The 14,322-nt window shown below is 38.6% G+C and overlaps 1 protein-coding gene across 1 annotated transcript in view; it reads right to left on the bottom strand.

Moving 5' to 3' along the window:
- LOC124775474 (innexin inx2-like) overlaps window positions 1-11,458 on the bottom strand; it is an 81,152-nt gene extending 69,694 nt beyond the window's left edge. Inside the window, exons 1-3 of the mRNA XM_047250306.1 lie at window positions 11,209-11,458; window positions 8,962-9,153; window positions 4,466-4,605 (exon numbers count right to left, since the gene is read on the bottom strand). Coding sequence (XP_047106262.1) covers window positions 4,466-4,605; window positions 8,962-9,153; window positions 11,209-11,458 — 582 coding nt within the window. The remainder of the gene's footprint in view (window positions 1-4,465; window positions 4,606-8,961; window positions 9,154-11,208) is intronic.
- Window positions 11,459-14,322: the final 2,864 nt, after the last annotated feature.

Genomic DNA, 14,322 nt, shown 5'->3' with positions numbered 1-14,322 from the left:
GAAAAATATATCCAAAAACACAGATGATGTGACCCAACGAACGAAAGCGCTGGCAGGTCGACACACACACAAACAAACACAAACACACACACGAAACCCAAGCTCTCGCAACAAACCGCTGCCCCACCAGGAAAGAGGAAAGGAGAGGGAAAGACGAAAGGATGCGGGCTCCAAGGGAGAGGACAAGGAGCCACTCCAATCCCGGGAGCGGAACGAACCACCCTAGGGGGAAAGAAGGGGTACACACTCGCACACACACACACACACACATCCATCCACACGTGTAATTACTGTGTGCTTGACTGACAAGGGGCCTACTGTGCATTTTCACCTGAAAAAGGAGCCCGCAAGCTAAAAAGTTTGGTAAGTCCTCTTATATATTACACAGGGCATAAGAAAGCCATTTGAAACTCTCTGAGGCCTTAATGCAGCAGCATACCAAATTGCAACCTAGAAACCATATGTTAAGAAGTTACAGGAAGGTGTACAGAAAAGTTATAGTAACAATAAATAAGTTAGCAAATGAGATAGAAGGAATTAACAAAATGAAATCACTCTGGAATGTTTTTAATGACAGCAATAAACTAGTCCACAATAAATTCATAATAAAATGTGAAGGTAACAATAACCACATTTATGGAGGAATGTGCAAATATATGTTTTACAAAATTAATGTGAATTTCTAACAGCTGGGATAGAGGAAATGCTACAAATAAAGTTATGAAAAGTTTTCAGAAATGACTGAGAATGATTCAGGAGAAATTGACAGGAAAAGAACTGCAAATTATACAAGGAAAGACAAAGTATAATCTGCAACAAACAACAAGATACATGGAAGTTCAGGTAGTTTGTTTCTACAATTCCTATTTGAGCTGTAATGTTATCTGCAAAGCCACAAAATCAGATTGTATAATGTGGTTATAGACTCCCTACTTTTCAATGTGAAATAAGTAATTTTGTGCTGGAGACTCACATAAGGAACAGAGAAAAAACTTTCACATAGATAAAATGTTCTTGTTTGTTATGTGGCTAAAAAAACATGAATATTATTGATGACACATTAGCAGCCATAACCATGTGGATTGTGAAATTTATATTTTTATGCCTGAGATCCATATACTAACACCAGTGATGAATTTACACAATTGATATCAAATTGTATGATTTGTTAACATGTATAGTAAATTTGGTTGTTGAAGCATTCCACCAAAGGCATACACAAAGAGGATCAGGGGAGGGTAGCTGCCACCTGCTCCTCCCCCACAGAAAAAAGTCTTCAGAAGCTGTACACAATTTCAGGGCCAGCTTAAGGTCCAAGCGACAAAGCCTTCACTTGGTGTGCCACAGGTACCACAACTATAACATTTCTATACATGATGTATCACAATATTCAGTTGCTGCTTGAGGTGCTGAGCTGAGATGGGTGACATGGGCATTCAAGTACAAGAGCTGTATACAGCACATATCACAATTAGTAGCGAAAAGAAACACGGGTGAAAATGTGTGTGGGAAAAGGAGTGAGAGGTAGGGTGTGTGCCAAAAGAAAAGTCAACTGAGTGAAAAATGTTCTTGTACCTGTCCCGCTCACATCCTGCCCTGCCAGACAGAGATATCAGTTTGAAGAAAGCCAGAACATAAAATATCTCTGACAAGTATCAACTGTACTTAGAACCATTTGTAATGAAATCTCAGAACTATTTTGTTGTTTACCATGAAACAAACATGAGGCTTCCCCCTTCCCCCTCCATTCCCTGCTGCAGACTTAGGTCCTCGGACTTCCTGTGCATTATAGATATGCCGAAATACAACTTTCCAATTCCAAGCAGTGACACTGAGGGAAACCAGTTTAACTGGTGCTACATAACATTGTACTGTTTCAGAAACTATAAAACACTGTACTTTTTAGTGGTAATTTATTACTCAAGCCATTTATGTTAATGAGATTCTTCAAATTACTGCCATCTAGCTCTTCTAATTTAGAAAATAAAGTTTAACTGGATAGATAAAAAATCTGCTCACCAAGTGGCAGTAGGAGAAAACTTATATAAAGGTTAAGTAAATGTGCAAGCTTTTGGAGCCAGTGGCCCCTTCTGGTGGAAGGGTTGAAGGGGTAAGCAAGAAGGATGAAGGAAACGGACTGGCAAGATTTAAAAAATGGGGAGGTTGTGGAAAAGTCACCCAGAATCCTGGATCAGGGGAGACTTATTAAGTGGGATGTTGGGGACTTCACCGGATGAGATTGGAAACCTAAGAGCTTAAATGTAGAAGATGGGGTAATAAGCGAGACACAGATTGCTGAAAAAACATCATCCCAGGGATTAATAAGAGCGGAAAGCTAATCATATCGTATGTGGCAGAAGTGAAGGGTGGGGAAACATAAACAGTTTAGAAAGTAAAAGATATAGGAAACTAAAAGCATGTGAAGCAAGAAATGGTTAATGAAAAGAAATGCTGTGACCAAAGAAAATAATGTAAATTAGGGCCAGATGGGTAGCGAGAACCAAGGACATGTTGTGACATCAATTACCACCTACAGAGTTCTGAGAAACAGGTGTCTGGGGAAGAAACGAGATAGCAAGTGTGGTGAATAAGGCACCAACTTCTTGTGAAATTTAATTGTTAGAATATCATGAAGTTCTATTCAAAATTCCAAGCCACCTTCCTTGATGTTGACCTCATCCTCTCTACATACTTCTGTTTACATTAAACATATTAACAACAGTACTTACATTTTGAGTTGTCATCCTTTCCATGTCTAACATTCCCTCCCACACATCCTTGGCATTTGAGGAAAATGCATTTATTCAGATTAAGACTCTTTACAGTAATACAGCACTGTTCTCACCTCTACCTTCAGTGGACATAATTATCCCACACGCCTAGTTCAAAAGCAGGTTTCCCACACCATCACACCCAATCCTGGTACTACTGACCTCTTCGAAAATCAGCTTAGGAGCACACCTCTTGTCACTATTATCCTGGTCTTGAATGTATCAATTAATTACTTTGACAAGGCTATGACTTCCTAAAATTGTGCCCCAAAGTTCTGTCTGACCCTTTTGTGCACCACACATAGAATAGGTAACCCCCCCCCCCCCCCCCCCACTCCCAGTCAAAATCTCTGCAGTATCCTGGTAGGGCCCTCACTCCTACTGCACCCATTTCCCAACACTATGGCTCCTACTCTGGCAACCAACCCTGCTATAACACTTGCCCCATGCACCCTCCTCCACCACCAATAATGGCCCTGTAACTGGCAAAAGACATACTATCAAACTGAGAACCATCTGTGAAACAACATGTCATGTAACAGCTGTTATGTAAATACTGTTTCGCCTTTTACATTGACATGAGAACCACCAAGTTATCACTTACCATGAATGAGCATAGACAGTGTGTTGCAGAGCATGTGCTGCAACATGACAATCATGACATCAGTGCCTATTTCACCACACATGCTATCTGGACTCTTCCCCCTGATACCAGTTTTCAAAAACTCCGCAGATGGGAACTGGCATTACAACATGTCCTTCATTCTTGCCACCCACCTGGCCTTAATTTACATCAATTCCTTCAGTCTCAGCAATTAATCTTTTCAGTAACTATTCCTTTCTTCACACACTTTTAGCTGGCTATGAAATGTAATGGAATGATCGTGTGGTATTGTTGACCGGGAGGCCCCATCTGGCGAAGTCTGGCCGCCGGTTTGCAAGTCTTATTTCAGATGACGCCACATTGGGTGACTTGCATGTCGATGACGATGACGACAACACAACACCCAGTCCACAAGTGGATAAAATCTCCAACCTGGCAGGGAATCAAACCCAGGCCCATCGCATGGCCGGCAAATGAATACCATTCAGCTAAGCAGGCAGACTAGCTTTCTATTATCTTTTATTTTCTGGCCTGTCTATTTTTCTCCTCTACCACATACAGTTCACTTAGCTTTAAGCTCTTATTAACTCTTGCGTGATGCTTTGTCAGTAATCTCCATCTTGCTTATTACCCTATTTTTCACCTTTAAGATCTCAGGTTTTCAAATCTTGTTTGGTGTGGTCATCATTTCCTAAACCTCACCAGTAGTTTTCCTTCTACCTTACCCTTCAATCCTTCTGCCAGAGGAAGGAGCCACTGTCTCTGAACACTTGCACATTTACTAACCTTTATATATGTTTTCTCTTGCTGTCACTTGGGAAATAATGTTTTTATCTATACTGTTGCATTATATTTTCAAAAAAATTGATCATTTTCACTGATAAATTGGATCTTATAATTTAGAAACAGAAGAAGACTATCTAGATTCATTTACAATTCACAACTTCTACAAAAAAAGTGGTAATTTGAATGGAAATGCTTCTGACAACCAGTCTGTCTTTGAGCAGTTGGTGAGGGGCGAAATTTACCTGCCTGCATAGGACACACATCCTTTCATTTTTTATTGTGCAGATATAAATACAGAACTCACCACATTGATGAAGTTTAGAATCTCACAGAAAGTAAATCTTAAGACATAGACTGTAAAAGGGCGCAGTTTTGTGTCAGCAAGGTACTCCACAATAGTGTTCTTTCGTTCTGGATTCCATTCATTTCCCAGTACTGGAGATCCTGAAATAAAATAATGAATAATTATTATCTTAACCATTTGGATGCTACAGACATGCTGAGCTTAACACAAAGTCATTACCACCAAAGTGGGCCACCTGTCCTAAGTAGCCTGCATTTGTGTTTCTAACCCGACTGCAGTTACATGAGTGGCCTATCTCATCCTGTGCTAAATATTTCTTCTCCTTCTGTCTCTGAATGGTTTTTCCCCACTCGGATGAACATTATTGTACGTGCAAAAAATAGTTGCTCACTCTGAAACTTCTCTGCAAATTTATGGTTGTTACAAATCTGCAGAAATGTAAAGATAGCGTTTCTTTCAACAGTGTCTGATCCATTTTTAAAAACATGTTCAAAACCTTGCTATCATTTTCAGATTAGAAACAACTATGAATTACATTATGAGACTCTAATGTTACACCTGCTTAAGTAGGTGGCTTAGGACTGTTACTTCCAGAATTTGTGGAGAAGTTATCACTTATGTCGACATCAAATAATTCATCCACACTGTTACTTTTTGAGAGTCTCTTTATCAGTGCAGCCATGACACCTTTTCATTTTCTTCGTAGAACAGATTATGAGAGAAGCATTGTTATGCCAATCCTGACGAACAGTAAGACACATAGCAAAGTTGAATGCAGCATACTGAGATCAAAACAGACTAAGCATCCAAACACAAATTAGTAGCCAGACCTGTGACAAGCTACTGAGATATGGGGGTGGAGATTCTGTTGTATGCTGAAAGTCATCAGCAATACGCAAAGCTCCTGAATGGTGATGATATTCACCCTTAGAACTCAGGAGTCAACAAGGAGGCATGACTTTTTTTATCAACAGCACTGAAGGAAATCCCCAAGGCCATGCTTAAACTTATCAACAGCACTTGCGGAGTGATGAAGTGTGAACAGTAAATTCACCAACACCAGTCAAAGGGTTAATTATACAGATGTAATTAAATGCCAGTAACTCCAATCACCTAGATTATCTTCCCACTGGTAAAGGTACCTACACACTTGCAGCGCATGAGCTGTGTGACACTAGATGTAAGGTTTCTATGGCAAGCATAAAGAGCTGCTCAGGCTCTGTGAGAGACCACTGTTGTGTACTGTCAGATGGCTCAGGTGAGGTTTGCAATCCAGCTTTTTTTCATTTTTTTCATGCAAGTGTATGAAAACTACTTTGAGCATAGTAAAAAGATATTTTTTCTGTATTCTTTATATCATTAACTGCAGTTCAGAATCTGTATGATACTGACCATACAATCAAAGGTAACAAAACAACAGAGCTTCCTATCAAAGACAATCTAGGATAATGATTTTCATTGTTCCATACTCCGTCAACACCATTACCAGAATATCGTTTCCTAAAAAAAAAAAAATTGGAGTACTTTAGTGCATCAGCCAAATCAGCACTTCATCAAATAGCAGCACAGAGATACTGCCAAACACAACAAATGGTATCCTCTTTTTGTCTCCACTGCTTTGTTTAACAAATATGCATGTAGCTCCACACAATAAGCAACTACATTGTCTTAATAACACACTTAATGAAAATTCCTTTCAAATTCATTTTCCAGCATAATCTGATTTTGGTTTCAATTCATTCATATTATCTTCATCTACACGCCACTGTTTCATACAAGACAAATCATGCTGAAAGGTTTGTGGAGCAAGATGTGCTCATAAAACGAAGATGCACATAAATGTGTTTGAGCTTATAGCTGACATCTAAATATTTCATGGCAGACTATGGCAGAAAATGACTTTAACATTAATAATGAAAGACTCAATAAATTATACGATGAACACACTTCTCTAGAAACAGTAAGAATGTGGAGAAAACCTGCACCATGGTTTACAGACCATCACAAACACCTTACGAGTGTTAGAGATGCAGCACACGGAACACAAATGGCATACAACCTCTGATAATCACCTCATCTACAAGCACCTATGCATTACACAACCAAGTTAATCAGTCTGTGAGGAATGAAAAACTCAGGAATGCCCACTAGTTAAATAAGGATTTTCAAAGACCTGCCGTTCTGTCGAAAAATCTGCAAGGTCTAGCCATGGGCAACTTAAATCTGCTCTAGTTCCTATTGATGATCTAAATGAGTGTTTCATCATGCTGATATCTTTACCTGACCAACGCACAGAAACCATCGATTCCCTTACGGTATCAGCGGCTGGTACAAACAGAAATTTTTCATGATGATTTAACAGTGAGAGCAAATGTCAGTTTTCTCACTGATCTGCTAGTACCAAAATAATGGACATTTTTAACGATTCTCTGACCTCCAGCATCTTCCCAACAGCCTGGAAGCAGTAACTCATAAAACCACTACCCAAGAAGGAATCAGCCAAACAACCTTCTGACTATATGCCCATTTGCAATCCACCAGCATTATCCAGGGCTTTATAATACACAGTTCATGAACAGCTCACTAATTATTTAACGTCAAATAACCTTTAAAACTAATACCAGCCTAGTTTCTGGCACAATCACAGCATGATGACTGCTCTTTTAAAATGTGACCGACAAGAGTGAAACAAGCTATGGACAAACAACAGGAGACTACACTATGTGCTTTTCGGATTTCAGCAAAGCTGTTGACACTGCTGACTTAACACATACTACTAGCTAAACTCACAAGAAAATATTTCTCTCTTCAATTGCCTTACAGTGGTTCCATTCATATCTTACATTTCATCAATGGTATGTCATAAATGGAACAGAAAAGTCACAATGGAGGGGTGCAGTACCAGGGTCCCTATGAAAATCAGTACTGGACCCATTACTCATCTCATTATATGTTAGTGATAAGTCAAATATTCTTTCTAGTGATGTGTCAAATATTGTTTCCTACAGCAAATAGCACCTACACACTAGTGACATCCACTTATAGTGCAAATCCAACAAATATGTGCACATTCATCCAGCATGTAAATGCCTATATCCTGCGACTACCAGGGTGAGCACAGGGCACAGAAGCCATCTTAGTTGCTCACAAAAACCAGCCACCCCACAGTTCAGAAAATCTCTTCCACCATTAATCCTAAATGACACAGAAATAACATTTTCTTGTTCTGCAAAAAGAACTTGGTGATAATTCTGGATCATAACTTACACTGAACACAAAACTGCAGTCTATAAGAAGGTGTCAGCATCTCTATTATCTGAACAGCACAACAGGAATCTTGTTCTAAACAAAGTAAAACTCTCTCTGTACCATCACTTGACACTGACATGTTCTCTAAATTATTTTCAGTATCAGGAACACAGCTTTGGAACAAACTGCCTCAAACTATCAGAAACTTTAAATTCCTTGCAAACTTCAGAAGGCAGCTAATGACCCACTTTCTGTCACATAGCAATCCCTCTAATCAGTCCCCCATCCATAACTTTTCTTTGCCCCTTGTCAGCAATTCGGTGTTTACATTCTGTCATTTCCTAACAACCACTGTCATTGTTACTTCAATCTGCTCCTTTTCCTCTCTTTACAGCTTCAAATGTGCTAAGCCAATCCATATAGTTCTAAATGCCCATTACCATGATTATTGTCAATTATTAGTGACATTATTATAATTATTGGAATATTTTGTAATATACTTGGTATGCTTTCATGGTCAAATGTGAGAGAAGGCCTTCCAGCCCTAATCTGGTCAGGCTAAATAAACAATAAATAAATAAGTATTCTTGTGAAATAATTACAAACATATATAACTTTTGCCACTACTAGTTGATAATATTTTCACTATACTTCCTTATTGATTTGAACTCTGCTACAGCTTTAACATTTTCTAATGACACATCATGAATCATCAGGAAAACTGTATCTCAGACTGACAGGATGTAATTAATAATTTTTTAAAAAATCAAGAGAATACCTTAACTTTAAAGATATATGTATAGTATGGATCTAATTTGTTATTCTGTTACGCGATGAACTCACATCATATATGGTGGCATCTGATTCTCTCACATAAGGTGGTATCTGATTCTCTCACGTAACATCACACAAACTAAAGGGATTTTCATAACATAAGTTTCCAACTTAAGGATGAGGTCAGAGCTTATATCAAATAGACTATATTTGGCAATTAGTGCACGTAAAATAATAAACAATAATCGAAAATCAAATGTGGAAAGCAGCTCAGAATTCATAAAACTGTCACTAAATGGTTGGCTCAATACACACACACTGCTCAGAAGCAACTGTGGTGCGTTACTAGAGCTTTATTACTACTCTATGACCTTTTGGAGACAATTTTTTTAGCATCATCAAAAAGGGATAAAATGTACAAAAATTCAATTCACCTTGACAAATAATAATTCAGTACAAAATTGTTTACATACCTAAATCAACAGCAAGCATATGAATACAACCTCCTTCCCATGCTTTCCAGAGGTAACCAGGTGTGGCAAAGAACAGAGCTTCAAGAAACAGAACAAAGCACACCCACTGGTAATAATGCTGAGATGTCAGCTTGTCCTTACCCTCTTGGTGTGTTGCAACACCTGGTTTCACAATGTCCACTCCCGCAGAGCCTGAAAGTTCAAAAACACAATTTTTGGAGATTTTATTTCTGTAACACATTGTGGAAATATGTGTAAATCTTCCAAAATGTGAAATTACCCATTATGTTAATCCCTTTAGTAGAAGGAACAGTCTAATGAGCATAAGGTTACCATATTATGAAACCCCCAAAATGGGGAAACCCTCAAAGGGATTGATTAACATGCTTTTAGGATGGCTGTAGTCTAGATCTTGGAAGGATGGTAGAATAGCGTAAATATTGCTGACATCATATCACATATGGCAATGTTAGAATCTTTTTTAATAACAATATATGATTGCAGTATATCTTGTCTGAGCATAGCCTAGGTAATAAATATTAGGTTTGGATGTTTTTTGGCTTTAAATAAAGAAGTATGATTGCCACAAAACAGTGGGTGTTACGCTCCTATCAAGATCTGGACTAATCCCGTTAGGACTACCAAATTAATTCATAAGGGAATAGCTACCTAAAAACAAAATGGTATGTCATTTTAACTGGACTTCCCCTAACTGTACCTTTTTCTGATTTTCCATCACATTATATAAACTTTATGAACATGCAAATTTAGCAAGTATCTTTTACGATAAATTTAAATATTTTTATCTAACAAAATTTTTATAGATTCTTCCATGTAAGTCCATGATAATGATATAATTCAATAACAAACATAGAGAATATAAATTCTTTAAGATATGAGATGAGAGCAAAAATCGTAAGTTCTTAATTTCCGAAACTAAAAAAATGTGGGCATCAGTAGAAATAGAGAAAATGTATGTGGACACTAAATTAACGTCGAAAATGCGGGCGTGTCCTTTTTTTAGACGGGCCCTAAATGAGCACATATTTACGTTGTGTATGCTAGACAACATATGTATGCCATGTATAGATATAAAACATTAGCATGGCCCTTTCAATTTTTTTTTTTTTTTTTTGCTTTGTGTGTGAAAGATTTACTGTTATTTGTTTGTGAACGAATTTCCTGACACTAGCTGGTTTCATGACTTGTACACCCCATCATTGCTAAAGTCGCTATCATGGTACACCAGCATGCCAGTTATTCAGTAGTAGCAGTATGTATTTCTGTCATTTGGTCTCATTTCTTACGGTACCACACATCATAAAACAGTTCTTGTGTATTGTAGAAAAACAGCCCAGTGTGTGTGCACTTTGACGAGACTTCGAAATTCCAAATCCATCTGCCAAGTACAAATGGAATAGTTCACAGACAACTGTCAACAGATTGCTGACACAAAGAAGTATTCCACCACCTACAGTATAGTAACAGGCAGGCCTAGAGGTAAATACACTACGACTAACTACTTCTATGTGTTACATATAGGAGACATAAAAGAATACGTATGAATGCTGCTCAGTTCCAATCTGTGACTGTGAGTACAGGAAAAGAATGCGTATAAATGCAGCTCAGTTCCCATCTGAGGCTGTGGGTAGAGGGGTAGCAAACATATATGCAAATGGGAAAATATTTTAATTTCGAACTACATCATTGAAATAATTCCCATAGCAAAATTTCGCAACAATAATCATAATAATTATCATGCAATAGTAATCATAATAAATAGCACTATGACAGCTGAAATGTACAGACACGGATATTTTGAAACGTTTAGAGTACAATGACTAGATTTGATGCGTCCATGTTACCGACGCGCAGTTACCCTGTACCGAAAATAATGAAATTCAGTATCTCCGTACCCTATGCTTGAAATAAGAACATGAAACAATGAAAACGGGTGTGAGTTGCATATCAGGGTGATCAAAAAAAACTGCAACATTTAAAACGAGTTATTTCGGACGATAAAGCTAGTCACTGCATTTACTAGAAAAGCAGAATACGTGAAAAGTATCTTAGCGAATAATGTCCGTAAAAAAAGGATACTGTGGTACGGGTACCCAATAATACAATAAATTAAGTACTCACAACTTGCGAAGTGATAAAGAATAATGATAATAATAATAATAATAATAATGTGCGCTAATATTGATAAGTAGGCCTAAAAATGCAAAAATCTTAAACTATGCACACCTTTGAAATGGCGCTCCACCGTGAAAGTCGCATGGATCCAACAAAAAGTGTTTAAAGTCTCGCGGTTAATGTCCGGAGCTCCAGGTATACAGTCAACTGGTTCACCGAAATATTGTTTCGATGTCACAAGCAGTGAAAATGCTATTAACATTAACGACGTTAACTTGTAATGCAAGCGAAACACATTATTGTCTGTGCAAGCATTTTCGAGCTTCAGGAAAGCCGACAGATTGCGAACCAAATCTATCATAGTGACGAAATCCAAAGTGGTCTCCAAACAACTAGCACTTCTCCAAGCTGTGAAATGGAACAATCAACTGTTACGGCGCCTCTGACCCACGTTCATTGTTGCGCTAAACGCAACGGGGCAATACTGAACCAACAGTGGTGCCAAAGTGACAAGTGTTCTTACTGGCGCCATTCGTAAACTTTCCGAGACCGTGTTTCATTATTTTTTATACCCACACGAGAGAAGCGCTGACCGTGTTTCAGTAGTTCTGTCTATTCAAGCCGTTATTGCTTAGGGCAAGCGTTTTGGTGTCACTTTTGCGGCCACATTCGTTAGCTTGTCCAAGGGCCATAGTGAATAGGTGCGTTCTAATGCCTCTCTAACGACGAGTGGACTAAAAAGTGGAGCAAAAAAGAAATTGAAAAGACGACGCCATCATAAATGATGACTGCTTTTCTGTATTGGAGTCCGTAAAACTATCTCATGAGTCGTTATTTTACCTCTCTATAAGTTATTAGGTAGATATCTGATGTGTACTGTTAGCCTAGAACATGTAGTATGCGGTGAAACCGGAAAGCTGAGCATTTACTTAGAAACAAATTCCATCTCTAAAGATGTTTGCGTCGAAGGGATATTAAACCAATGATCTCTACCTAGAACAGTAAAATTAATTAGTCAAGTGAAGTGCTTTACTATGTTAAAATAATCATGAATGGCTGTGAAAATCATTGATCCCCCGTACCGAGTCAGAAACGCGGGTTCACTTTCGGACAATATTTTCAGACTTTTTGTCCACAGTATGCTACAGGATTTAAAACTTGTTCTGTGAGCTGTTCGAAGTTAAACCTTGAGTAGGATTGCCATCCGTCCCAATACATCGAGAGCTTCACCGTTACGGACCTTCTTGTCCCGACAAGACCCATTTATGTCCAGATTTTGTAAAATAGTGCCAAAATTATTCAAGTATTTATTTTCTGTTTCCGCACACAACGTCACTGTGGAAAGGGTATTTTCGCTGAAGTTGGCCTAGTGAACTGATGGAAAAAATCGATTGCTGCGATGGATTGTACCAGCTACTTCTGCCGCAACCAGTTCCCTGTGATTTGTGTTCTAATCAGAAAGTAATTACATTAAATCAATTTTTTAACTTTATTTTTACACTACCATCTGAGAGTATCCCGACGAGGCCCAAGCTAGAAATGGGAACCCTTCCCTAAAGACACAACTCTATTGACTCAATGTTAGGGAGACGAGAAGGCAAGTAAGTTACATACGGTAGAGTTGTATTGGGACTGAGGATACGAAATGTACTGGCACAAAAGCGTTATAGCTGGTCCACCTTATTTAGTTACAGGTCTGCAGAAATAACGATTTGAAATCACATTTCAATTCATTAAAGTTTAGCCGTTTAACACTCCTAGATTTAAACGGCAAATTAGCTTCCTAACAAAAAGAGGAAGCTTAATGCATAAAACCCACATACAATGCCTTATAAATTCTTGTGAAAATATGTTATTTCTAATGATATATGAATGGTGAACCACGGCGATAAGAGCGGTACCAAGGTGATCCTGCGCCATTGGCAGCCAACTACCACAACTCCTGTAAAACTAAACCAACTTTCGGTAATTTTTTCTACAGATTTAGCAGAGTTGGAAATAAGTTTAATGAAAGTGAAACATTATTGAAAAATTTTGTCGGCGTCAGTTGCCATGTCAGGCGAACTTGCGTTTCAATTTGTCTTCATAATGACGCTGTCCACTTTTCGGAATATTGGTGTTTCCCGAATACTTTACTCGGCTGCATTGTCGTAAGTCATATGAACATTAGTTACAGAAGAAGATCAATTTTCAGAGGGACCAGTAAACTACAAATACTCTCCACCGTTTCTACCTACTTTCAGCACGTCGTGTCTAGCTTCGCTCATCAACCAGCAGAAATCTAGAAAAATTGGAAACCTTCGGAAATATAGCATATACGCTTCGGCACCTACGCGTCGGCCTTTGGAAACATAAAATACTGTGTCGAATTAGCAACAAAAACTCCACTGTCGCACATGAGCAAGCTGTTTAGGCGGCTGTCATATGAAACACGTGCACTGTTGCCACTTGAATTCTGATAGCGATAGATGATACTACTTTGGCGAAAAGACACTGTAGAAATGGCAATGGCCACGAAATGCTAGTTTACAACCTTGAGCTGCAGTTAGGGTTGTTTCTCGTACACAGAAGATGGTAGCAAGGGAGACAGATGACTAACGTACCTGTTCTGATAAATTCTTAAGCCATTTCCTATACTGAATTTTTTACGTCGGTTTTGTGCACCCCATTTGCCTGAAGCCTTGGCGGGGGCCAGTCCCACCGTAATACACTCGACTTGTCGAACGTTATTTGTACTAGTGAATGCAGAAGGGCACTTAGAACAGAAACTTCAGAGAAGAATAAATCATTTGTAGTACTCTGGTTTTCCTGCAATTAGAATGTTTTTAAAATTTAGGCTTCTCCGACACGAAGTGCTTTAGACAATCCGTGACAAACACTCTGGATGACTGGTTTCACAAAATGAAGTCACTTTGAGTATAACTGTTGTTTCGGTCTTCATATTCATAAAACACACATGCTTGTAAGATTTTATGTTGCGCGTCCACGTAAAGATGCCAAAGATTTGATGTCTGTGTTTTGGGTAAGTGGATTAGCAGAACTCAGATGTCTGTTGATGGCTCACCTTCTGATTGCTGTCGGTGCTCTGTGCTCTTCCTCCATTCGCGGATTTCTCGTCTCGAACTGATGCTGAGCAACGGCGTGGGGCGCTGCAGGGACCATTGCATTGTCGAGACTTCATCTCAATAGTGATTTGTTATTTACCCTTCGAGGATAAACGGAAAA

The sequence above is a fragment of the Schistocerca piceifrons genome, chromosome 2 (genome assembly GCF_021461385.2).
Source record: "Schistocerca piceifrons isolate TAMUIC-IGC-003096 chromosome 2, iqSchPice1.1, whole genome shotgun sequence".
NCBI lineage: Eukaryota > Metazoa > Arthropoda > Insecta > Orthoptera > Acrididae > Schistocerca > Schistocerca piceifrons.
Note: the sequence above shows the minus strand (reverse complement) of the source record. Positions and strands in the feature narration are given on the sequence as shown.